This window comes from Hemitrygon akajei, chromosome 6, assembly GCF_048418815.1.
Source record: "Hemitrygon akajei chromosome 6, sHemAka1.3, whole genome shotgun sequence".
NCBI lineage: Eukaryota > Metazoa > Chordata > Chondrichthyes > Myliobatiformes > Dasyatidae > Hemitrygon > Hemitrygon akajei.
In genome coordinates, this window is record NC_133129.1 from 180,502,727 (window position 1) to 180,525,948 (window position 23,222).

Below are 23,222 nucleotides of genomic sequence, written 5' to 3' on the forward strand. Positions count from 1 at the left end.
GGTGTGACCGCTACATCCATGCTCACCTGCAGACACAATACGCTTTGTACTGTAAGTGTCTTTGATTCTAAATATTTGCAAACATTTACACGCACCAAGCAAAACAGACATCTGAATTTCACTTGGCTATTTCCAGATCCCCAGCTCTGATCCACCAATCTATCCTATGTTACCCAGTATATCTGCTCTTCCCCTGAACATAACTGCCAAATCCATTCCCGCAGTCCTTATGTTCATTATTTCCTATTGTACACATCCATCTCCCCTTTAAGCACTCGAATTGATTCCACATCTGTGTCCTTTGGGGCACATTCATCAAACGCTCGTAGGCCTTCAGGATATTTTTCCTAAGTTCCTTGCCCAATTTCTGAAATGAAATTTCTTACAAGAGCAATCCTTCATTGTCCATACTGCTAATTTCTTTGATTTTTTAAAGCATCTTAACTGAAAGATAAAATGTTTTTTGATTGAGGAAATAGGAAAAGATCATTGTCTTCATTAGGAATATGGTGAGTAGGAGTCAGTATCTGAAAACTGTCTGTGAGGAGATCAGTTCTTCATGCAGAGGATTGTTGCCATAGGGAGTGTTTTCTTTCCTGGAAAACATGAGTCAGAGGCCTCTGAAACTTCAGGGAAAGCAGGGGGCCACCACTTGGAGCAGAGAGAGGTAAGGAGTCATAAGGCCATTTTGAACCCTGTAGACAAAGAGTAGTCACAGATGTTCTGCCGCTCTCTCCTGTGTGGTGCTGATGCACCATCAATAACTCTCGGAGACGTGAGTCGAGATAGGCTTTTATTAGCTGGAAGAAAGCACAGTCAGCAGCCAGAGCCCACCACACAACATCCTGGAGACTGAGGGAGGGAGCAGTGCCTCCAATCACCTTTATACCGGGGTCTGTGGGAGGAGCCACAGGAGCAGTCGGGGGGGGGGGGGGGGGGGGGGGTGTCCAGACAGGTAAATGTAGTTCACCACAGGTGACATCCCTGATCTTATCACTGCAGAATCATATCCAAGTTCAGGCATTCTGGTGAACTGCCACTGGGATCCTTGCACTCTCACTTCCTCCCCAGTTCTGTGGCACCCACTCTCCCTTCCCCCGGGTGCTTCGGAAAAACTCCAGGGTTAGTGATGGCTTAGCAAAGGCATAGCTTTACAAAATGCCTCCAGACAAATCTGTAACTTTCCAACTTCTGCTCTTCCTTGTAACTTTTAAAAATGTTATCTATCTCAGAAAAGTATTTGGCAAAGCCTTCTACCCTGACCTCATCAGGCACTTCCCCAAAGCCTGAGATACAGTCTGCCAATTGATCTCAGACCTCTTCTCGCTCTCTTTATAATCCTCATTCTTGTCTCTGTCCATATCTCACCGGGGTATGAGACCTACCAGCTACTCTCATGTGGTTTAGCCTGTCTCTCAAAGCAGTTTTTCAGGGTGTCGCTGCTGTTGCATGCAAACAGCTATATATAAGTGTGTGGCAATATGTCTCTAGCAGAGGAGGTGTAAGGTGCTCCTTCCCTCCTCTAGCCTGCAGGTCACCTTTGGGGAAGGTGTAGCACCTGCTTCGATCCTCCCCACACCTCACCATGGGAGATGGTGGCGGACAGTCATATGAGCAGCTGGGGCTAATCACAAGTCCTGGTTATATAACTGTAGACTGTGATGGGGTGAGTGAAATTGAGTTATCCCCTTTGCTTCAAGAGCCTGATGGTTGACATGCCATAACTCTTCCTCAAAGTAGAACGTTACATCTGCCAGGCTTACTACTGGTACTGCCTTTGGCAATGTATAACCAATAACATAACTTGGCACATCTCAAAGATTAGAGTTGATGAATGCATTGCGATAATTGGAGAACGTCATACTCACATCTCTGTGTGAAGCCACAGTTTAAATATCTCAACCATTCCAAAACTCAGCAAGGTGGATTCCATTTTCAACTTTCTCTGGAAGGAAGGAACCCATCCGTACTCTGCAGCCTACGTTCAGTTTTGGTCACTCGTTATTCTTCTACATACGGGAAAGCAACATAATCAAGGACCTCATCCCACCCTAGTCATTCTCTTTTCTCCCCTCTACCATTGGGCAGAAGATTCCAAGGCTTCAGAGACTCAAAGACAGTTTCTATCCCACTGCTATCAAACTCTGAAATGGACCTCTCATACATTACAAGATGAACTCTATAGCTCCCAGTATACTTCATTGTGGTCCCTGCACTTTATCTGTCTACCTGCACTGTACTTTCTCTGTAACTGCCACACTATATTCTGCATTCTTGTTTCTTTCTGCTATCTCGATGTACTCATGTATGGCATGCTGTGTCTGGATGGCATTCAAAACAAGTCTTTTTACTTTATCTCAGTAATATGATAATAATAAAACAATGTCAATAACATTGACATTGTTGGCCAGTCTGTTCGAATCTCGCTCCAATTTGAAACTCATGCTTGTTTTCAAATCACGGGCAGATGGTAGTGTCGCCATTACTGCAATGCCTTTGCAGAGCTAGCAACCCGGTTTCAATTCCAGCAGATATACGTCATTAGGAGTTTGAGAATTGGTATGTCACCAAAGACTCCAGCAATATTCAAAAGATGGAGAACATTCTGGCCGGTTGCATCACTGGCTGATATAGAGGGTGTAACGTATAAGTATGGAAATAGCTACAGAGGGTTGCAAACTCAGCCCCCTCCATCAATAGCACATCTTCAAAGGCCGATGCCTCAAGAAGGAGTTTCACTACCCAGGATATGCCCTCTTCTCATTGCTAACATCAGGGAGGAGGTACAAGAGCCAGAAATCACACTCATCTTTTCAGGAACAGCTTCTTCCTCTCCATATCAGATCGAGAACATAGAATATAGAAATCTACAGCACATTATAGGCCCTTCGGTCACAATGTTGTACCGACCATGTAACCTACTCTAGAAACTGCCTAGAATTTCCCTACCGCATAGCCCTCTAATTTTGTAAGCTCCACGTACCTATCTGTGGTGCATGGCCAAGTGGTTAAGGCATTGGACTAGCGATCTGAAGGTCGTGAGTTTGAGCCCCAGCCGGGGTGGCGTGCTGTATCCTTGAGCAAGGCACTTACCTATACACTGCTCCAGACCACCCAGGTGAAAATGGGTACCGGCAAAATGCTGGGGGTTAACCTCGCGATAGACTGGCGTCCTATATGGGGGGGAGTCTCGTACTCTCAGACACTTCACGCCACGGAAACCGGCATAAGGCCCGGGACAGACTTCAACTTTAACATGTACCTACCTAAGAGGCTCTTAAAAGACCCTATTGTATCCAATGAACGCACAATGAACCCATGAACACTACCTCACCATCTTGCTCGCTTTTTGCACTACTGTTAAAAAATTTCTTATCATAAGTTATACGTATTACACTGTACTGCTGTCACAAAACAAAAAAAAATTCACGATACACGATCAGAAACATTGTCAGGGAGCATTACTAACAGGGAATAAAGCGGAATGATTGAACGTGGAATCTGAATCATGAAACTTGCTTTGCAGCCGCAGTACATAGAAAATACTATAAGTTACAATAAGAAATATATATAAAATATAAATTCATTAAGTAGGGCCAAAAGAGAGCAAAGAGAGGTAGTGTTAATGGGGTAGTTAATTATTTGTTCAGAAATCTGATGGCAGAAGAGAAGAATATATTCCTAAAATGTTGAGTGTGGGTCTTCAATCTCCGGTAACTCCTGACCAACATATACAAAAAGCTGGAGGAACTCAGCAAGTCAGGCAGCATCTATGGAAATGGAACAGTAGTCATCATTTCAGGTCAAGACCCTTCTTCAGGACAGGAAAGGAAGGAGGAAGATGCTGAGGTAAAAAGGTGGGGGGAGGGGAAGGAGGATAAGCTACAAGGTGAAGCCACATGGGTTGGTAAGGTAAAGGGCTGGATTTGAAGGAATCTGATAAGAGAGGAGAGTGGACCATGGGAGAAACCTGACGGCATGAATATTGATTTCTCCTCCTGGTACAAAAATTTTTCTCTCCCCCTCCCCTCTTCTTCTATTTCCCACTCTGGCATCTTACCTCCTTTCACCTACCTATCACCTCCCTCTGGGTCCCCTCCTCCTTCCCTTTCTCCCACGATTCACTCTCCCCTCCTATCAGGTTCGTTCATCTCCAGCCCTTTACCTTACCCACCCACCCGGCTTCACCTATCACCTTCCAGCTTGTCCTCCTTCCTCTCCCCCCGCCCCCCGCTCTATTTTATTCTGGTTTCTTCCCCCTTCCTTTCTTGTCCTGAAGAAGAGTCTCGGCCCGAAACGTCGACTGTTTATTCATTTCCATAGATGCTGCCTGACCTGCTGAGATCCTCCAGCATTTTGAGTGTGCTGCACTGGATTTCCAGCATCTGCAGAATTCCCTGTATCCTGTACCTCCTCTCTCATGGTCGAAACGAGACGAGGACACGTCCTGAGCGATGGAGGTCCTTTCTGAAGATGTGATTGGTGCTGGTGAGGCCAGTGCCCATGATGAGTTTGCAACCCTCCGCAGATTTTTCTGATCCTGTACAGCGGCCCCTCCACTGCAGACGGTGACGCAGCCAGTTGTTGTTGTAGTGGGTGGCTCAGTGGATTCTTTTTTTCCAATACACCAACAACCAAGGAGTCCTCGACACTAATAATAGGTGGTAATGTGAAAGGATTAGCTGTGCAGTGGCACTTCTCAATGCATTCACTGAACCCTGTGACAACTAGACCATTTAGACTCAGATCAATGCGAAGTAAGAGCAGTGTTCTGCCAGCTACTCTCCCCATCCACCAGATAACTAACTGAAGGATTCCTTTTGGTGTATTACACACAAAATGCTGGAGGGATTCAGCAGGCCAGACAGCATCTAAGGAAATGAATAAACAGTCCACGTTTCAGGTTGAGACCCTTCATCAGGACTGGAAAGGAAGGGGGATGAAGCCAGAATAGGAAGATGGGGGGCAGGAAGGGGCACAACTGGCAGGTGATAGCTGAGACCAGGGGAGAGATGAGGTAGATGGGTGGGTGAGGTGGATTAAAATGAAAAGCCGGGAGGTGATAGGCGAGAAAGGTAAAGGGCACAAGAAGGAAGCTGATAGGAGAGGAGAGTGGACCATGGGAGAAAGGGAATGAGGAGGGGACCCAGGAGGAGGCGATAGGCAGGGAAAGGAGAAGAGAAGTGGTAAGAGTGGAGCCAGAATGATGAATGGAAAAGGAGAGAAGGGGGACAGGGGGCAGAAGTTAACAAAAGATGGAGAAATTGATATTTATGACATCAGGATGGAGGCTCCTCAGACGGAATACGAGTTGCTGCTCCTCCAATCTCACTGAGGCAGTAGAGGAGGCCATGGAGCAACAGCCTTGAGGACTGAAATCCTCAGCCTTTCAACAGGACCAGCATCGAGTGTGGCCTGACCAACATCGAGTGTGCCCTGACCAACATCGAGTGTGGCCTGACCAGCATCGAGTGTGCCCTGACCAGCATCGAGTGTGGCCTGACCAGCATCGAGTGTGCCCTGACCAGCATCGAGTGTGCCCTGACCAGCATCGAGTGTGGACTGACCAGCATCGAGTGTGGCCTGACCAGCATCGAGTGTGGCCTGACCAGCATCGAGTGTGCCCTGACCAGCATCGAGTGTGGCCTGACCAACATCGAGTGTGGCCTGACCAGCATCGAGTGTGCCCTGACCAGCATCGAATGTGCCCTGACCAGCATCGAGTGTGGCCTGACCAGCATCGAGTGTGGACTGACCAGCATCGAGTGTGGACTGACCAGCATCGAGTGTGCCCTGACCAGCATCGAGTGTGGCCTGACCAGCATCGAGTGTGGCCTGACCAGCATCGAGTGTGGACTGACCAGCATCGAGTGTGGCCTGACCAGCACCGAGTGTGGACTGACCAGCATCGAGTGTGCCCTGACCAGCATCGAGTGTGCCCTGACCAGCATCGAGTGTGGCCTGACCAGCATCGAGTGTGCCCTGACCAGCATCGAGTGTGCCCTGACCAGCATCGAGTGTGGCCTGACCAGCACCGAGTGTGGACTGACCAGCATCGAGTGTGCCCTGACCAGCATCGAGTGTGCCCTGACCAGCATCGAGTGTGGCCTGACCAGCATCGAGTGTGGACTGACCAGCACCGAGTGTGGACTGACCAGCATCGAGTGTGGCCTGACCAGCATCGAGTGTGGACTGACCAGCACCGAGTGTGGACTGACCAGCATTGAGTGTGCCCTGACCAGCATCGAGTGTGCCCTGACCAGCATCGAGTGTGCCCTGACCAGCATCGAGTGTGGCCTGACCAGCATCGAGTGTGGCCTGACCAGCATCGAGTGTGCCCTGACCAGCATCGAGTGTGGCCTGACCAACATCGAGTGTGGCCTGACCAGCATCAAGTGTGGCCTGACCAGCATCGAGTGTGCCCTGACCAGCATCGAGTGTGGCCTGACCAACATCGAGTGTGCCCTGACCAGCATCGAGTGTGCCCTGACCAGCATCGAGTGTGCCCTGACCAGCATCGAGTGTGGACTGACCAGCATCGAGTGTGGCCTGACCAGCATCGAGTGTGGCCTGACCAGCATCGAGTGTGGCCTGACCAGCATCGAGTGTGCCCTGACCAGCATCGAGTGTGCCCTGACCAGCTGCATCACTGTCTGGTACAGGAATTGCAAGCCATCTGACTGCAAGGCCCTACAGAGGGTTGTGAGTACTGGATCACTGGAGCCTCTCTTCCACCCATCAGGGATATTTATCAGGAGCGCTGTGTATGCAGGACTCTTAGCATTGTCAGTCCTCCCATCCATCACTTTGACTCCCTACCATTGGGCAGGAGGTACTTTTATTAGGACAAGAACTGTTAGGATGGGAATCAGCTTCTCCCTTCAGGCCATGAGACTACTGAACTCCCTGCCACCACTCAGAACATCACTCATGAAGCTTCTCCCTCCTCTCCTCCTTACCCCATCCTTGATATATTTAGTTTCTTTCCCCCTTCCTTTTTTTCTCTCTTTCTGCCCATCATTCTGCCTGTTCTCCATCTCCCTCTGGTGCTTCCCCCCACCCCCACCCCTTTCTTTCTCCCGAGGCCTCCCGTCCCATGATCCTTTCCCTTCTCCAGCTCTGTATCCCTTTTGCCAATCACCTTTCCAGCTCTTAGCTTCATCCCACCCCCTCCGGTCTTCTCCCATCATTTCGCATTTCCTCCTCCCCCTCCTACTTTCAAATCTCTTAGTATCTCTCCTCTCAGTTAGTCCTGACGAAGGGTCTTGGCCCGAAACGTCGACAGTGCTTCTCCCTATAGATGCTGCCTGGCCTGCTGTGTTCCACCAGCATTTTGTGTGTGTTGTTTGAATTTCCAGCATCTGCAGATTTCCTCGTGTTTACTCATGAAGCTTCAGTAGCATTATCCTGTTTACTTTTTAACTTGTGTTGTAAACGTAGCTTATCAATTGTTAATTTATTTTGCGCCAATATTGTTTTATGTGCTGTGTGTGAGTTATATGTTCTGTGTTGTGCACCTTGATCCAAAGGAACATTGTTTCATTTGGCGGTATACATGTAGACAGTTGAATAAACTGAACTTGAACTTGACCTTAGATGAGTGTTGGGAGAATTGAAACTAGTATTTAAACATAACATGACAAGACCATAAAACATAGGATTAGGCCATTCAGCCCATTGAGACTGCTCCGACATTCCATCATGGCTGATTCATTTTCCTTCTAAATCTTATTCTCCTGCCTTCTCTCTGTAATCTTTCATACCTTCACTAATTAAGAACCGATCAACCTCTGCCTTGAATATGCCCAATAACCATGCCTCCACAGGCCCCTGTGGCAACGAATTCCACAAATTCACCACCCTCTGTCTAAAGAAATTCCATTCTAAATGTCATCCTTCTACTCTGAGGTTGTGTCCTCTGGTCATAGACTCCCCAACTATACGAAACATCTTCTCCCGTCCACTGTATCTAGGCCTTTCAACATTCCATAGGTTTCAATGAGATTCCCCCCCTCATTCTTCTAAACTCCAGCCAGGATAGGCCTAGAGCAATCAAACAGTCCTCATATATTAACTTTCATTCATGGAATCATCCTCATGAATATCCTCTGAACCCTCTCTAATGTCAGCAGATCCTTTCTTAGATAAGGGGCCCAAAACTACTCACAATACTCCAAGTGAGGCCTCACCAGTGACTTATAAATCCTCAGCATTACACCCTCGCTTTTACATTCTAGTCCCCTCCAATTGGATATAATATTTTGATTTTCTCCCTGTTTCAAAAATACTCTATGTTTTTATTCCTGCTACCAAAGTGCATGCCCATACACTTCCCGACATTGTATTCCATCTCAGACCAGAGAAAATCTGCAGATGCTGGCAATCGGAGCAACTCTGTATTCCATCTACCACTTTTTTGCCCATTCTCCAAATCTGTCTAAGCCCCTCTGCAGCCTCTCTGCTTCTTCATCACTACCTGCCCCTCCATCTATTTTCATATTGCCCCCAAACCTGTCCACAACGCCATCAATTCCGACATCCAAATCACTGATACATAATGTAAAAAGCAGCACTCCCAACACAAACCCCTGCAGAACACCACTAGTCACCAGCAGCCAATCAAAAAGGCTCCCTTTATTACCACTCTTTGCCAATTAGCCAATGCTCTATCCATGTTAGTATCTTTCCTGTAATACATGGGCTCTTATTTTGTTAAGGAGCCTCATGTGCAGCACCTTATCAAAGGCCTTCTGGAAATCCAAGTATATAACATCCACAAACTCTCCTTTGTCAATCCTGCTTGTTATTTTGTCAAAGGCTTCCAACAGATTTATCAGGCCAGATATTCCCTTCAGGAAAGCGTGCTGACCTTGGCCTTTTTTATCCTGTGCCTGCAGGTACCCTGAGACCTCACCCTTAACAATCGACTCCAACATCTTCTCAAGCACTGAGGTCAGACTAACTGACCTATAGTTTTCTACTTTCTGCCTCCCTCCATTCTTGAAGAGTGGAGTGTGATTTTCAGTTTTCCTGTCCTCAGGAACTATGCCAGAATCTAGTGATTCTTGAACGTTCATTACTAATGCCTTTTCATTCCCTTTAGCCACCTCTTTCAAAATCCTGTGGTATAGTCCGTCTGGTCCAAGTGACTTACCTATCTTCAGAAATTTCAGCTTCCGAGGCAGCTTCTCCCTAGTAAGATCCATTGCACTCACTTCTGCCCCTGACACTCTTGAACTTCCTGCATACTGCTAGTGTCTTCCACAAGTGAAGACTGATGTAAAATGCTTACTCAGTTCATCCACCATTTTGTTATCCCCATTATTACCTCTCCAGTGTCATTTTCCAGCAGTCCTATATCTACTCTCGTCTCTCTTTTACTCTTTATATATCTGAAAAAACTCTTGGTATCCTCTTCGCTATTATCGGCTAGATTACCTTCATCTCTTGCCCCTTATGGCTTTTTAGTTGCCTTCTCTTGGTACTTGAAAGCTTCCCAATCTCTAACTTCCTACTCGTTTTTGCTCTACTATAAGCCCTCTTTTACTTTTATGTTGGCTTTGAATTCTCTTGTCAGCCACGGTTGCATCATTCTGCCTTTAGAATACTTCCTCTTCTCTGTATCTAGTCACATATCAACTGCCCCATCCCCAGTCCTATCACTCCGGTTCCCATCCCCCTGCCAAAATAGTTTAAGCCCTCCCCAACAACTCCAGCAAACCTGCCCGCAAGGATATTGGTTCCTCTTGGATTCAGGTGCAACCTGTCCCTTTTGTACAGATTGTACCGTCCCTAGAGAGATCCAAATGATCCAGAAATCGGAAATTGTGCCCCCTGCACCGTTCCGTAACTCCATCTGCCAAGTCATCCTATTCGTACCCTCACTGGCACGTGGCACAGGCAGCAATCCAGAGATTACTACCCTGGAGGTTCTGCTTTTAAGCCTTCTACCTAGCTCCCTAAAATCTCTCCTCCTGGCTGATAGCTAGATTTGATGATACGTATCTCAAGACTAGACACCTATAGTGAGTCCATAGTGTGTCCACAATAGATAGTGAGTCCATCTATTGGTGTAGATAAAATGTGATTTCACTTCCTGGGGTAGAACATCAAACATTTAGTTGTACAGAGGAGAGCGTTCCGACTGGTAGGATCACAGCCTGGTACACAGGGTATAGGCTCAACCAGCTCCATCACGGGCACAAGCTTCGCCACCATTGTGAACCTCAAGAAGACAGACCCATAACTAAAAGACCCTCACCACCCAGCACCGGCTCTCTTCTCATTTCTCCCACACAGGAGGAAATACAGGAGCTTAAGCTGTTTAACACACTCAACAATTTGGAACTGGCTTCTTCCCCTCCACCGTCAGATTCCTGAATGGTCCATGAACACTACCTTGTTAATTATCTTTGCACTATTTGCTATCTTTATAAAGTTATAGTAATTTTTGTGTCTTGCATTGTACTGCATGTCAGTGATAAAATTGATACAGTATTTATTTATTTTGAAATTTATAGTAATTTCATATCTTTGCACTCTTTGATAATCATTTTTTTCTCATTTCCATTCCTCAATCCCTTCCCACTACACCTCCCATTATCCTCGCACCCTCCCCTTCTCCCCTCCCACACTTTCCCTTTGCACACTCCCCATTAAGATCGTAAGACATAATCAGAATCTAATGTCACCAACATGTCGTGATATCTGTTATTTTGCGGCAGCAGTACATTGCAATGCATAATAATAAAAAAGCTATAAATTACAAATGAAATATACATTTAAAAGTTAAATGAAATAAGTGGTGCGAAAAAAAGAAAAAAGTAGTTAAGTACTGAACCTTGTCCATTCAGAAATCTGACGGCAGAGGGGAAGAAGTTGTTACTAAAACGTAAGCGTGTGTCTTCAGACTCCTGTGCCTACTCTTTGATGGTAGCAACGTCCTGGGTGATGGGGGTCCCTAATGATATAGGAGCAGAATTAAGCCATTTGGCCCCACTATTCATCACGGCTGATTTTTTTCATCCCTCTCAACCTCATTTTCCTGCTTTCTCCCTGTAACCTTTGAGGCCCTTACTAATCAAGAACTTATCAACCTCCGCTTAAAAATTAATTGCACAGATTCACTGCCCCCTGGCTAAAGAAATTCCTTGCTTCCCATTCCCTCTAGTTGGCATATAATTTCTCCCCCTCTCGTTTCCATTGCCCCTGCACACTACCCTGTCCCCTTCAGTCTCTTACCGGTGAAGTTTCAGTTCAGTGATCCGGCTCTTCAGGAGTTAACGGTTGACCACTCTGCACGCTGTCTCTCTCTCTCTCTCACACACACACACACACACACTCGCAGGACACACGGACTCGAGCTGCCCGCAGTCAATGAACAAGCATACATCAGTGAGGAGTTCCCGAGTCAGGAATTACCGCTGACCGACTTCAATCCTTCTCTGTTTTCCCGCCACTCTCAATGGTATTCTCTTTCTCTCTCTCTCTCTCTCTCGCTTGGCACAATTCCAATTGCTCCCTCGTCCCTGTTTATTTGGTACGGTGGAAAAAACGCCTTTTTAAAATTAAACCAAGATCTACACACAACGCTTTTATGAAAAGGCACACATTAAAAGTTTTTTTTATTTTAAAAAAGACTTCTAAAGTTGTGTGTTAGAGAGAAGTTATTGGTTGAAATGTGATTTTATGTAAATCTGTCTATATGTCAGGCAGGGAGTCTGTGCTGCGAGCATTGTGTGTCATTACCCTCCCTTCCTCTCCCCCTTGTGCCTGTCGCTGACCCCAGCCTCTCACCCACCTCCCTCATTCCCCCTACCCCTCTCTCCAACCCCCCACCCCTCGGCTCCTGCTCTGCCCCCCTGTTTTTTGGGTTGATCCGCTCCCCTCCCTCGCTCGCTCCTCCTGCGGGAGCGCTGACCCGAGCGAAGGTCGAAAGCGAGGCTGCGCTGTGATCGGCTCCCGGGTGCCGGCGGGTCGGAGGTTCGTGCCCCGGGGAGGGAAGAAAGAATCAGTCAGCCGGTGACCCCCGCCACCTCCCTCCCCGTGCCCACCTTTTGCCCGCCAGCCATCCTCAGGCAATCTCTCTCTCCACCCTCCCACCTCACCCCTTCTCCCTTCCCTCCTTCCCTGATTTTCATTCTCACCCTCCCTCCTTCCCCTCCGGATGAATCGGCTCCAGTGAAGACCCCGAAAAAGGACAACCCCGGATTCCCGACTCAACTACACACACAACAAAAAAAAACACGCAGAGGTAATATTTTAAGGGAAAAGCCCAGAAACCTTGTGCCTTAAAAAGAGGAGGGAGGGAGGGAGGGTGAAAAGAAAGGAGGGAGAGAGGGAAGGAGGAAAGGAAGGGGAATAAAGGCAGCCACAAAAGCCGGGGTCGGCGGCGCGGGGTTAGAGGTGCTCTGTCACTACAAGGCGGGAGACAACCAGAATGGCTTGAAATTAACCTATTTTCGAACGCCTTGTTGCCAAATGTATCGTTTTCGGAGAAATTGCAACGTTTCTGATACTGACATGTAGCGATTCTCTTTATATTCTGTCCCTGTGTGTTTCGAGGGGAGTTAATTCCTGGTTGTGAGTGTGTTTTTTTTTACACACACACACCACACAAAAGTCTTCACGGTCGCGATCTTTTAAGCAATTGCGACGAAGGCCGTCCTCTTGATTTCTCTCGCTCTCTCTCGCTCTCCCTCTCTTTCCAGTAACCCGCCGCACAAAAGGCGAGATCAGAATCTAATGCAAACTACTGACCTGTTCGGTACCCTTCTTCCCCTCTTTATCCACCAACCCCATCCCTCTCTTTCCCTCCCTCCCTCTTTATATTTAATTCATCAAAATTGCAACAGAGTTGATGCTGATAATCCGAGAACAAAAATGACTAATTTTGAACTATTGATCTTTATGTGCGTATTTTAGATTATATATATCTCTGAAATATAACTATTTTTGCAACAATTGTGATGCTTTTTCGATGCGTGCTTATTTGTAAACACTCGCGGCCTAGACAGGAGAGAGATTTAAAGAAGGGAATTCTATTTTTCTTAAATATGAGCAAAAATTGAGTGGTAAATTGCAGAGACCGTGTATGTCATTATTTTGCAAATTATTAATAAAATCTACAAATGGGAAGAGAGAAAAAAATAACCTCTGCTGGTGTTATTAATGCCGTCAAAGGGAGATTGGGTGCTAGTGCATCTTTCTGCTTTTGAATTAGATATTTAAATAAAGAAAAATTCGAGGGGGGGGGGACATATGAATGAGTGACGGCGGTGGGATTAGCCGGAGAAATGAATGACGTTGTGGAGAGGGGTTTGTTTTGCGGACGTGAAGAGGGAACCAGGTTTCTCTTGCCCATTGCTACCGCGTGGATGTGGAGGGAGGGAGGGAGGGAGAGAGCAGAGGTCGACAACAGGGGCTTCGTGTTCGGGAGAAGGAACAGGTTTGCCAGCACATCACCTTTTCGGAGTTCATTGTAAGTGAGGTCTGACACACAGATAGCCTGCCTGTGATGGATGTTCTGAATGTATACTAGTAGTGACATGGTTTATTTATTGAGCTAAGCATCAGGGTGGGGGGGGGGGGGTTGCTGTTTGTGGTTAGAGGTGTGGAATCAGCAAATGTTCACCGTATGTAATATCGTCTATAGTCCCAAGTTCGTGAACTTGAGCCTTTACTGCGGCGCGGCCGTCAGGTATACAATAACATTTATACTGCTGTCAATTGTGTCCGGTGTTGGAACAACTCCGGTAAGAGTTTTGGATCTAAAAGCATTCATAGAGTTAACCGTGAGAATTTTAAAAAAAATTTCCCTTCACAATTTGTGGAAGAATTTCTCTTTGGGATGGAGAGAATTATTCCATACAGTATTGGGTTGTTGGGAAGAATGATTCTCTTTTGAACTTGCGTGTACTAGAACTGTTCTATATTTCAACCAATTTTTCTCAAATTGTCTATTTACCTCCCCTCTCTTTCTAGGACGCTGCTGCCGTTTTTTTTTCCTGGGGTGCCCCAATTTTTGATTTAACGTAGCTGGTGGTGTCCAGATTGGAAGGCTGGAAGTCCACAGGTACCAAACGGCCCACAATGCGCTGCTTAGCGTTTGCCGAAGGAAGAGTGTAAATGGATTTTGTCGAACGAGAGAGGATGGCCCATGGAATTCCTTCGCAAGGGAAAATTACCATCACAGTGGACGAGTACAGCTCGAACCCGACTCAAGCCTTCACGCATTACAACATTAACCAGAGTCGCTTCCAACCGCCCCACGTGCATATGTGAGTACCAGTCCGGCTGGCTGCCACTCTGCATTTCTCTAAACTCAGGATATGCACTGAAAACAGTACACGAAACAAAAATACAGACCGCCCCATTCTCCCTCCCTCGCTCCCTCACACTCAAACACACACAGATGCATATACACACGGACATACGAAGAGGGACAGACAGATGTATATATAAAGGTACTTAAATATATACACGTGCATGCGCACACGCACACACACAACACGTACACACAGGGTCAGGCAGACACACTTGTGCACAGGAATAGACAGATGTATATACAGGATCAGAAATGCACAAAGACACATGCACACGCACGCTCACACCCATGCTCACACACACTCACAGGCACATGCACTCTCTCACACGCACACACAGATGGGCAGATGCATCTTCACAGAAACAGAAATGTACACACATGCAAGAAACAGGAACTCCTGAACCCTGATGAAGCACTGGATTGCTGCAATTACTGCTTCTGTTTGAAGTGATTTAGCACGAATACATCTGCCAAGGGCTCAGCATCAGGCATTTCTTGTGATTCATAACAATCTATAAATGTGGCTCAGAATGAACAAGTAAATTGTTACAGAAGGTTCACAAACTATTTGTCAATTAGATGTCAAGAAGCTCAGGGGATAGGGAATACTGACCCCAAGGATCTTGAGCACATCTTAAATTGTCTCTAAATTTTAGCTGACGAGGGAAAAAATTAAACAGAAGGTTGTTTCCATTATGGTATTTTGTAAATACTTTATTATATTTAATAAGGTGACATTTGCTTTTTGGCTGTCCAACCATATATAAGAGATTGTTTTACAAACTGTTGGAGAATTTCAGACAATGCCTTTATCCGAGCTCATTCCAGTGTCCCTGGGTATTGTCTGTTGAAGTTTGGTCAGAAAGTTTTCAGGCAAAGACCTTATCTGATTTATTTATGTTCATTAGACTGCTGCTGTTACGGAAAGTCTTTAAGATCCCAGACAGTGTAGCTGGGATAAGCAAACTCCATTTCATGTTAACTGATACCTGCTGTTACTCTGATTTTCCCCTGCACTTTATTGTTGAGAAACCGACATCATGCGAGGCAGACTCTGCCAACCTTCCATTTTCCTTTTCTTTTGAAGTGTATCAAAATAACTTCAAAATCCATTCTGCAAATCTATCGAATAATGGGCAAAGGAGTGGCAGATGGAATATGGTGTAGGGAAGTGCTTGTCTGTGTACTTTGGAAGAAGGAATAAAGATGTAGACTGTTTTCTCAACGGAGAAAATTATAAAATCAGAGGTGCAAAGGGACTCAGGAGTCCTTCTGCAAAATTCCCTAAAGATTAACTTTCAGTTTGAGTCAGTGGTGAGGAAGGCAAATGCAATGTTAGCATTCATTTTGATAGGATTAGAATATAAAATCAAGGATGTAACGCTGAGGCTTTATAAGGCATTGAATGCTATGGTAAGGTGGTGATTAGCATGGTGCTATTATGGCTTGGGGCATTGGAGCTAAGAGTTAAATCCCGATGTCCTCTATAAGGGGTTTGTCCGTCCTCCCTGTGGAATGTGTGCGTTTTCTCTGGGTGCTCTGGTTTCCTTACACAGTTCAAAGGCAGCAGTTAGTAGGTTAATTGGTCATTGTAAAAGTTACCCTGTGATGAGGCTCGGGTTAAATTAGGGGCTGCTGAGCAGTACGGATTGAAGGGCTGGAAGGTTCAGTTCCATGCTGTAACTCTAAATAAAAAAAGACCACACGGAGTATTGTGAGCAGATTCAGGCCCCTTTTCAAAGAAAAGATGTATGGGCATTGGAGAGGGTCAAGAGGAGAATAATAATTGTGGTCCCAGGAATTAAAGGGTTAATGTATCAGGAGTGTTTGATGGCTCTGGGCCTGTACTCAATTGAATTTAAATGAATGAGGGGGGACTCTCATTGAGACCTGTCTAATATTGAAAGGCCCAGATAGAGTGAATGTGGAAAGGATGTTTCCTAGAGTAGGGGAATCTCAGACCAGAGGACCCAGCCTCAGACTACAAGGATGTCCCTTTCGAACAGAGGTGAAGAGGAATTTCTTTAGTCAGAAGTTAATGAATCTGTGGAATTCTGTCGGCTGTGGAGGCCAAGTCATTGGGTGAATTGAAAGCAGAGGTTGATAGGTTCTTGATTAGTGTGGGTGTCAAGGGTTTCAGGGAGAAGGTAGGGGAATGGGGTTGTGAGGGATATTAAAGCAGCCATGATCGAATGGCATAGCAGCTTCGATGGGCGGAATGGCATAACTCTGCTCCTATGTGTTATGGTCTAAAAATAATACTGTACTTAAAAAATGCTGAAACGAATATGAATTTATCAACAATTTTGAGGGTGTTTTTTTTTGAAATGAAGACTGCATATGTTGCTTAAGTTAAAACATACATTCAGTGGCCACTTTATTAAGTACGCCTGCTGTTAATACGTATATCTAATCAGCCAATCATGCAGCAGCAACTCAATGTATAAAAGCACATGCAGACATGGTCAAGAAGTTCCATTGCTGCTCAGACCAAACGTGAGAATAGGGAAGAAACGTGATCTAAGTGACTTTGATTGTTGGTTCCAGAGTGAGTATCTCAGAAACTGCTGATCTGGGATTTCACTCTCAATAGTCTCCAGAGTTTAGAGAATGGTGTGAAAAATAAACATCCAGAGGGCAGCGTTTCTATAAACGCCTTGTTAATGAGAGAAGTCCGAGGGGAACGGCCAAGCTGACAGGAAGGTGACAGCAACTCAAATAACCACGTGTCACAACAGTGGTGTGCAGAAGAACATCTCTGAATGAATAACACATCAAACTTCGAAGTAGATGGGCTACAGCAGTAGAAGACCATGAACATGCACTCCATGGCCGCTTTGTTAAGTTCAGGAGGTATCAGATAAAGTGGCCTCTGTATGTATATTACAATGAAGGTCAATTGTCAAACACAGGAACTGCAGTAGGAACTGTGCACAAATATAGCATTCACAGTTGGTGCAATATTTAAGTGCAGGATACACAGGGAGAATAGCTTTATGTGAAATACAGGATGCATAATGGGTGTTTTTTTGTGTGTGGAGAACCACACTACGGAGAACAGTCATTAAGTTCACAATATACAAAGGATAATAAACACTACTGAAAGAATCACCGGAGTCTCCCCACCATTATTTGTGACATTTATCGTTGTACGTGAAGAGTCCAAAGCATTGTTGAGTATCCATACCACCCAGCCCAAAATGTCTTTGACCCACCACCATCAGGAAGGAGATACAGGAGCATCAGGACTGGGACTGCCAGACTGGGTAACAGCTTCTTCCCCCAGGCTGTGAGACTAATGAATACCCCGCCACCACCGAGATCTCATCACTAAGTCAGCGACTTCTTTACTGTTTGCTGTACTGTTTACCTGTGCTGTGAACTATATGCATTTTGAATTATATTTTATTAACTTAGTTATGATAATATTTGTCTTCTGTGCCGCGTTTGATATATGTTTCGTGGGTGCACCATGGTCTGGAGGAACATTGCAGAATCTTTTGAGCTTAATATGTAAAAGTGGTTTTGGAATTATTAGGAGGGTATGGGTGGGGAGAGAAATGTGGTTGGAAGTGGATGTGGAGGGGATGTTTCGGACCAGAGGGCATAGCCTCAGAATAGAGTGACGGTGGTAAATCTGGAATTAGTTGCTACAGATGGCTGTGGAGGGCAAGCCATTGGATATATTTAAAGCAGAGGATGATAGGTTCTTGATTAGTCAGGGCATCAAAGGTTATGGGAAAAAGGCAGGAGAATACGATAGAGAGGAATAATAAATCAGCCATGATAGAATGGTGAAGCAGACTTGATGGGCTGAATGGCCTAATTCTGCTCCTGTGTCTTATGGAAGAAGTAGTATTCTGCTATTTGCAACCCTCGTTGCAAAACGTGGCAGCAAAGGTTCATTTCCCAGAAGGATTTAACTTGAGAATTCAGAATGGGCAGCTCTAGAATGCCTGTATATTACATATATTGTGTACAGATAAATCCCAGTGGAGTTAGACTCATTCACAGTCTCTTCTCAGCAGTGTGAGGCAGTAATACACTGTTTTTTAAACGTGTTCCTTGAATCACTGATGTGAATAAAAACCGATGGCCTGTTGCAGGGGGCAATTTGCAAACCAGACTTGCTGAATTAAAAAAAAACGCACACTGCTCTTCGGGGCATTATTTTTTAACAATAATACTCACAGTCTGGAGTGATTTCAGGGTCATAGTGCAGTCTTTTAAAAGTTCAGACAGCAGTTATAAAACAGCTTGAACTTTGCTCTCAGTTTATGCAGTCTTCTTAACCTCAATCAAATGTCAAGCCGGTAACTCGCTCCAAGCATCTTGTTATCCATTGTAATGACCGGTGTTGCTGTTGTACTAAGCAGCTCTGCTCTAGCGTGGGTTTGAAAGCAAATTTGGTTCCCTGTGTGAGTTTCTGGTGTGTGGAGAGCGCTGTACACCCAGTGCTTGTGTGGATTGAGGACTCCTCACTTCTTCCATGAGGGCACTACAACAGGTAGTTAAAACTGCCAACGCATCGCCAGCCTAGCTGGCATCAAGGACGTGTATATAGAAGGGTGCTGGAAAAGGGCCAGTGGCGTCAAGCAGGATCCCACCCACTCCCATCAGGGAAGAGGCAATGCAGCAGCCATACTAGCACCACTCGACTCAAAAACAGTTACTTCCCCTAAATCGTCGGGCCGATCAAAATCTCTATCCATTAACCCACTCCACCCCTCTAAGCTGTGCAAGTGTGTGCGTGCACACGTTTTTCAACCAGCACACAAAGGAAATTAATGTGTGCACAAAAGATTAGTTACCTAAAATAATGTAGTAATTAATTATACTTATTGAAAGTAATCTTTTATAATCTTTTAGCTAAATGTTTCTATTAACTAGTTAGTCAGTTTTTCAAATACCACAATGCACGCCACTAATTTACGTCACCTCACCTCTCCTGTTCCGATTTGTAGAGCTGCATCGCGGCGGCAGCCATCTTTGGTGGACAGTGTTCATATTGTAAAGTTTGCAAAGATCTGTTTCAAATCCTGTAGATAGCTGACTAAGTTTTTATTGAAAAATAATATTGATTCACTATGTCGAATTCAAAAGAAGCGAAGGGCGTGAAGCGCAAAAGAACTGCAAATTTGTTTACAGTTGAATGGCTTAACAAAATAGTAGAAACTACTACGTCAAGAGCTCATGAAGTAATGAATGTTTAGCGATGAAAAATATTTCTGTATGATTCGGAAACTGGAGTTATCTGTTTGTATTGTTGTTTGTTATGGATATGTTAACGAGAATCAAAAAGCTATCAATTGGATGGAAGTTCTATTAGTCTAGCTAGAGTTTACAAAGAATGGGTAAATGCCAAAGACAGGAGAGAGAAAAAAATAACTGAGTGACTTAAATATGTATGTTATTTTGTTGTTATTCTGTGTAGTTTTATGTCAAATATTTTGTAAACCTACATAAACTGTGCCATGTGTGTATTCAGTGCGCACATACTTTTGTAACAGGAAAAAAATTTGCACAACTTAAGATTTTTGCGCACACTGACTACTAAAAATTAGAGGGAACATTGCCCACCAGCACTCTTCTCCACAGCCTCCCACCCCCCCCCCCCCCATTCACTGTCATTTATCATTTTGTGCATACAATCGCTCTAGGTATACTGTGTAAACTATTCTTATGTATGTATAGGAGCTATACTCAAAACAGAGATTTCTACATTATGATTTGTAGGATTTTTTAAAATATTGATATTTATTGTGTTTATTTTCTTATTGTGTCCTTTATGTTTTTTTTAATGCTGTATTGGATCCGGAGTAACAAGCAAGGGTAGCTGAGTGGTTAGTGTGACGCTATCGCAGCTCGGGGCGTCAGAGTTTACCAGTGATGTCATCTGTGAGGAGTTTGTACATCCTCCCAGTGAATGCACAGGTTTCCCCCAAGTGTTCTGCTTTCCTCCCACAGTCCAAAGCTGTACTGGTTAGTAGTTCAATTGGTCATTGTAAATTGTCCTGTGATTAGGCTAGGGTTAAATGTGAAGGTTGCTGGTCTGTGTGGTTTGTTGGGCCAGAAGGGCCTGTTCTGTGGTTTATCATTAAATAAAAATAAATAAATAAATCATGTTGCAATCCTGTACTGAAGAATGATAATGGCAGGGTGGAGATGCGTCTCTACTAAAGGAGGTGTAAGGTGCTCCTTCCCTCCACTAGCCTGCAGGTCACCCTTGGACAAAGTGTAGTACTTGCTTAGCCCTTCCTGATCAGGGTCATGTGAAGCCCTAGGAGCAGATGGTGAATGGTTGAGTGAGCAGTTGGTGCACATCACAAGTCCTGGTTATGGGACCATTGACACTAGGCAGACAATCTCTGAAAAGTATTGATAATGGCTGGGGCCACCTGTTTTGTAAAGACACTGCCCGGAAGAAGACAATGGCAAACCACTTCTGTAGAAAAATTTGCCTAGAGCAATCATGTTCACGGATAAGACCACGATTGTCCACATCATACCAACGACACATAATGATGATGACTGAAGAATGACAATAAACAATCTTGAATCTTGATCCTAGTGTGTGCCATATGGGGATAGGCTCAGATGTGAAGCATTCATTAGTGGAAGAGGCATTGGCATCTATTTTTCTGAGTCACAAGTATAGCAGTGAGACCAGGGGTGCTTTCGGAGATCCCTCTCGACGTGGGGGTCCCATGTAGTGAGAAGATTGGCAGCTCAGGAATTGTGAATGAAGAAATAGAACTGAACAATCGAAAATTCTTTTTAATCTGTGACTTTTGGAAGTGGGGAATCGAGCTGGTTCTTCTACCGTCCCTAAGGAATGGTTTCACAGCTTGGCTGCAGACTTGGTTTGAATGCTTAGCTTCGTGACCTGACTGAGAGTCATTTCTGAGAAATGTCCTGTGGAAGTGGTGGATTGAGAGAAGTTTGGATGAGTACATGATGGGAGGGGAATGGAGGACTATGCTGCAGGCACAGGTTGATGGGATTAGGCAGATTGACAGTCTGCCATGGACAGGATGGGCCTGTTTCTGTACTGTAGCATTCTATGATTCTGAATGGTGTCAACATTAGAGCATGGAGTTGATGCAAAAATTTAACATTTATGGAAGCCGCAGTAGCCACGGATTCCACAGCAGTGTAGCGGTTAGCACGAGTTCAGAGTTCAATTCCAGCATCCTGTCTAAGAAGTTTATATGTCTTTCCTGTGAGTGCGTTTCCTCTGGGTGCCCTGGTTTCCTCCCACAGTCCAAAGGTGAACCAGTTAGAGGGTTAATTGGTCATTGTAAGTTGTCCTGTGTCAATTTACAAGTTTCTACATACGTACCATTGAGGACATTCTAACTGGCTGCGTCACCATCTGGTGTCATGGGTGGGGGCGGGGGGGGGGGGGGGGCTACTGAGCAGGATTGAAATAAGCTGCAGAGACCTGTCAATGTAGCTCCATCATGGGCAGCAGCCTCAGCGGTACCCAGGACATCTTCAAAGAGCACTGCCTCAGAATGGTGGCATCCACCATTAAGGACCCCCATCACCCAGATCTCATTGCTACCATCAGGGAGGAGGTCCAGGAGCCTGAAAGCACACACTTAATGATTCAGGAACAGCTTCTGCACCCCTGCCATCTAATTTCTGAATGGATATTGAACCCATAAGTAGTACCTTATTAGTTTTTAAATTTTAATTTTTGCACCACTAATTTAAATTAACTATTTAATATAATTATTTATTTACTGTAACTCACATTTTTTCTCTTATGTATTTCATAGTACTGCTGCCGCAAAGACAAAAGATTTCTAGCATATGCCAGTGATGTTAAACCAGATTCTGATTTTGATTAGGCTAGGGTTCAATCGGTGATTTGCTGGGCAGTGCGACTTGTTGGGCCGGAAGGGCCTGTTATGTTTCGTATCTCTAAATAAAATGAAAAATTAAAAAATAATCCACCTGCTCTTTAAAGCGACCCTTCTTTAACAATACATCTTGTTAGACAATGGCAAAATTGGACCAACTATAGAAGTGATTTTTAAGAAATAAATGTGGTGTTCCGCTCAGGGATTTAATTTCCTCTTGCTGCTCACTGTTCACTGACTCTGCGTCAGCTTCATTGTGCTCCATTCTGAAGGGTTTTAACAATGGCAGTGAAGTAGCTGAAAGTCAGTGTTAACCTGTGCACTACCGGGGGGGGGGGGGGGGGTGTGAGGCATGACTGCGCCTCTACTTTCTCAGAGGTTCACATAGGCTGAGCATGTCACCTGAAACCCTGACAAACTTCTATAGATGCACAGTGGAGGGTATCTTGGCCTGGTCTGGAAACTCCAATGCCCCAGAATGGAAAAGGCTACAGAAAGACTGAAAGGCTCCAGTCCATCACGGGTAAAGCCCTCCCTACCACTGAGTATATCAACACAAAAAGCAGTCGCAGAAAAGCAGCATGTGTCCTCAAGGACTCCCACCATCCAGGCCATGCTCTCTTGTCACCCGCTGCCGTCAGGAAGGAGGTGCAGGGGCCCTTTAGGTTACACACAACTAGGTTCAGGAATAGTTAATACCCTATAACCACCAGGCTCGTGACTGAGTGTGGATAACTTCAAACACCTCAACAAATGACTCCACAACCTATGGACTTATTTTCAAAGACTCTGCCTGACATTCTCAGTGTAATTCACTCAACACCAATGCCCTTGAATAGAAGCACCTACAAAAAGTAACGGATAAGGCCCAGTCCATCACAGGTAAAGCCCTCCCCACCATTAAGCAGATCTACTTGAAACATTGTTGCAGGAAAGCAGCATCCATCATCAGGGACCCCCACCACATGCTGTCCTCTCACTCCTGCCATCAGGAAGAAGGTACAGGAGCCCCAGGACTCTCACTGCCA

The 23,222-nt window shown here is 45.2% G+C and overlaps 1 protein-coding gene across 3 annotated transcripts in view; it reads left to right on the plus strand.

The window, feature by feature from the left end:
• Positions 1-11,322: 11,322 nt before the first annotated feature.
• Positions 11,323-23,222, plus strand: part of mpped2a (metallophosphoesterase domain containing 2a) — a 201,270-nt gene continuing 189,370 nt past the window's right edge. The window contains exons 1-2 of one of the 3 annotated variants that reach the window (XM_073049866.1): positions 11,323-12,253; positions 13,984-14,279. In XM_073049866.1, coding sequence (XP_072905967.1) covers positions 14,128-14,279 — 152 coding nt within the window. In that variant the 5' untranslated portion in view covers positions 11,323-12,253; positions 13,984-14,127. Of the gene's footprint in view, positions 12,254-12,893; positions 12,912-13,380; positions 13,481-13,983; positions 14,280-23,222 lie in introns of those variants that run through there. The other 2 variants (XM_073049869.1, XM_073049868.1) reach the window with 2 other exon arrangements.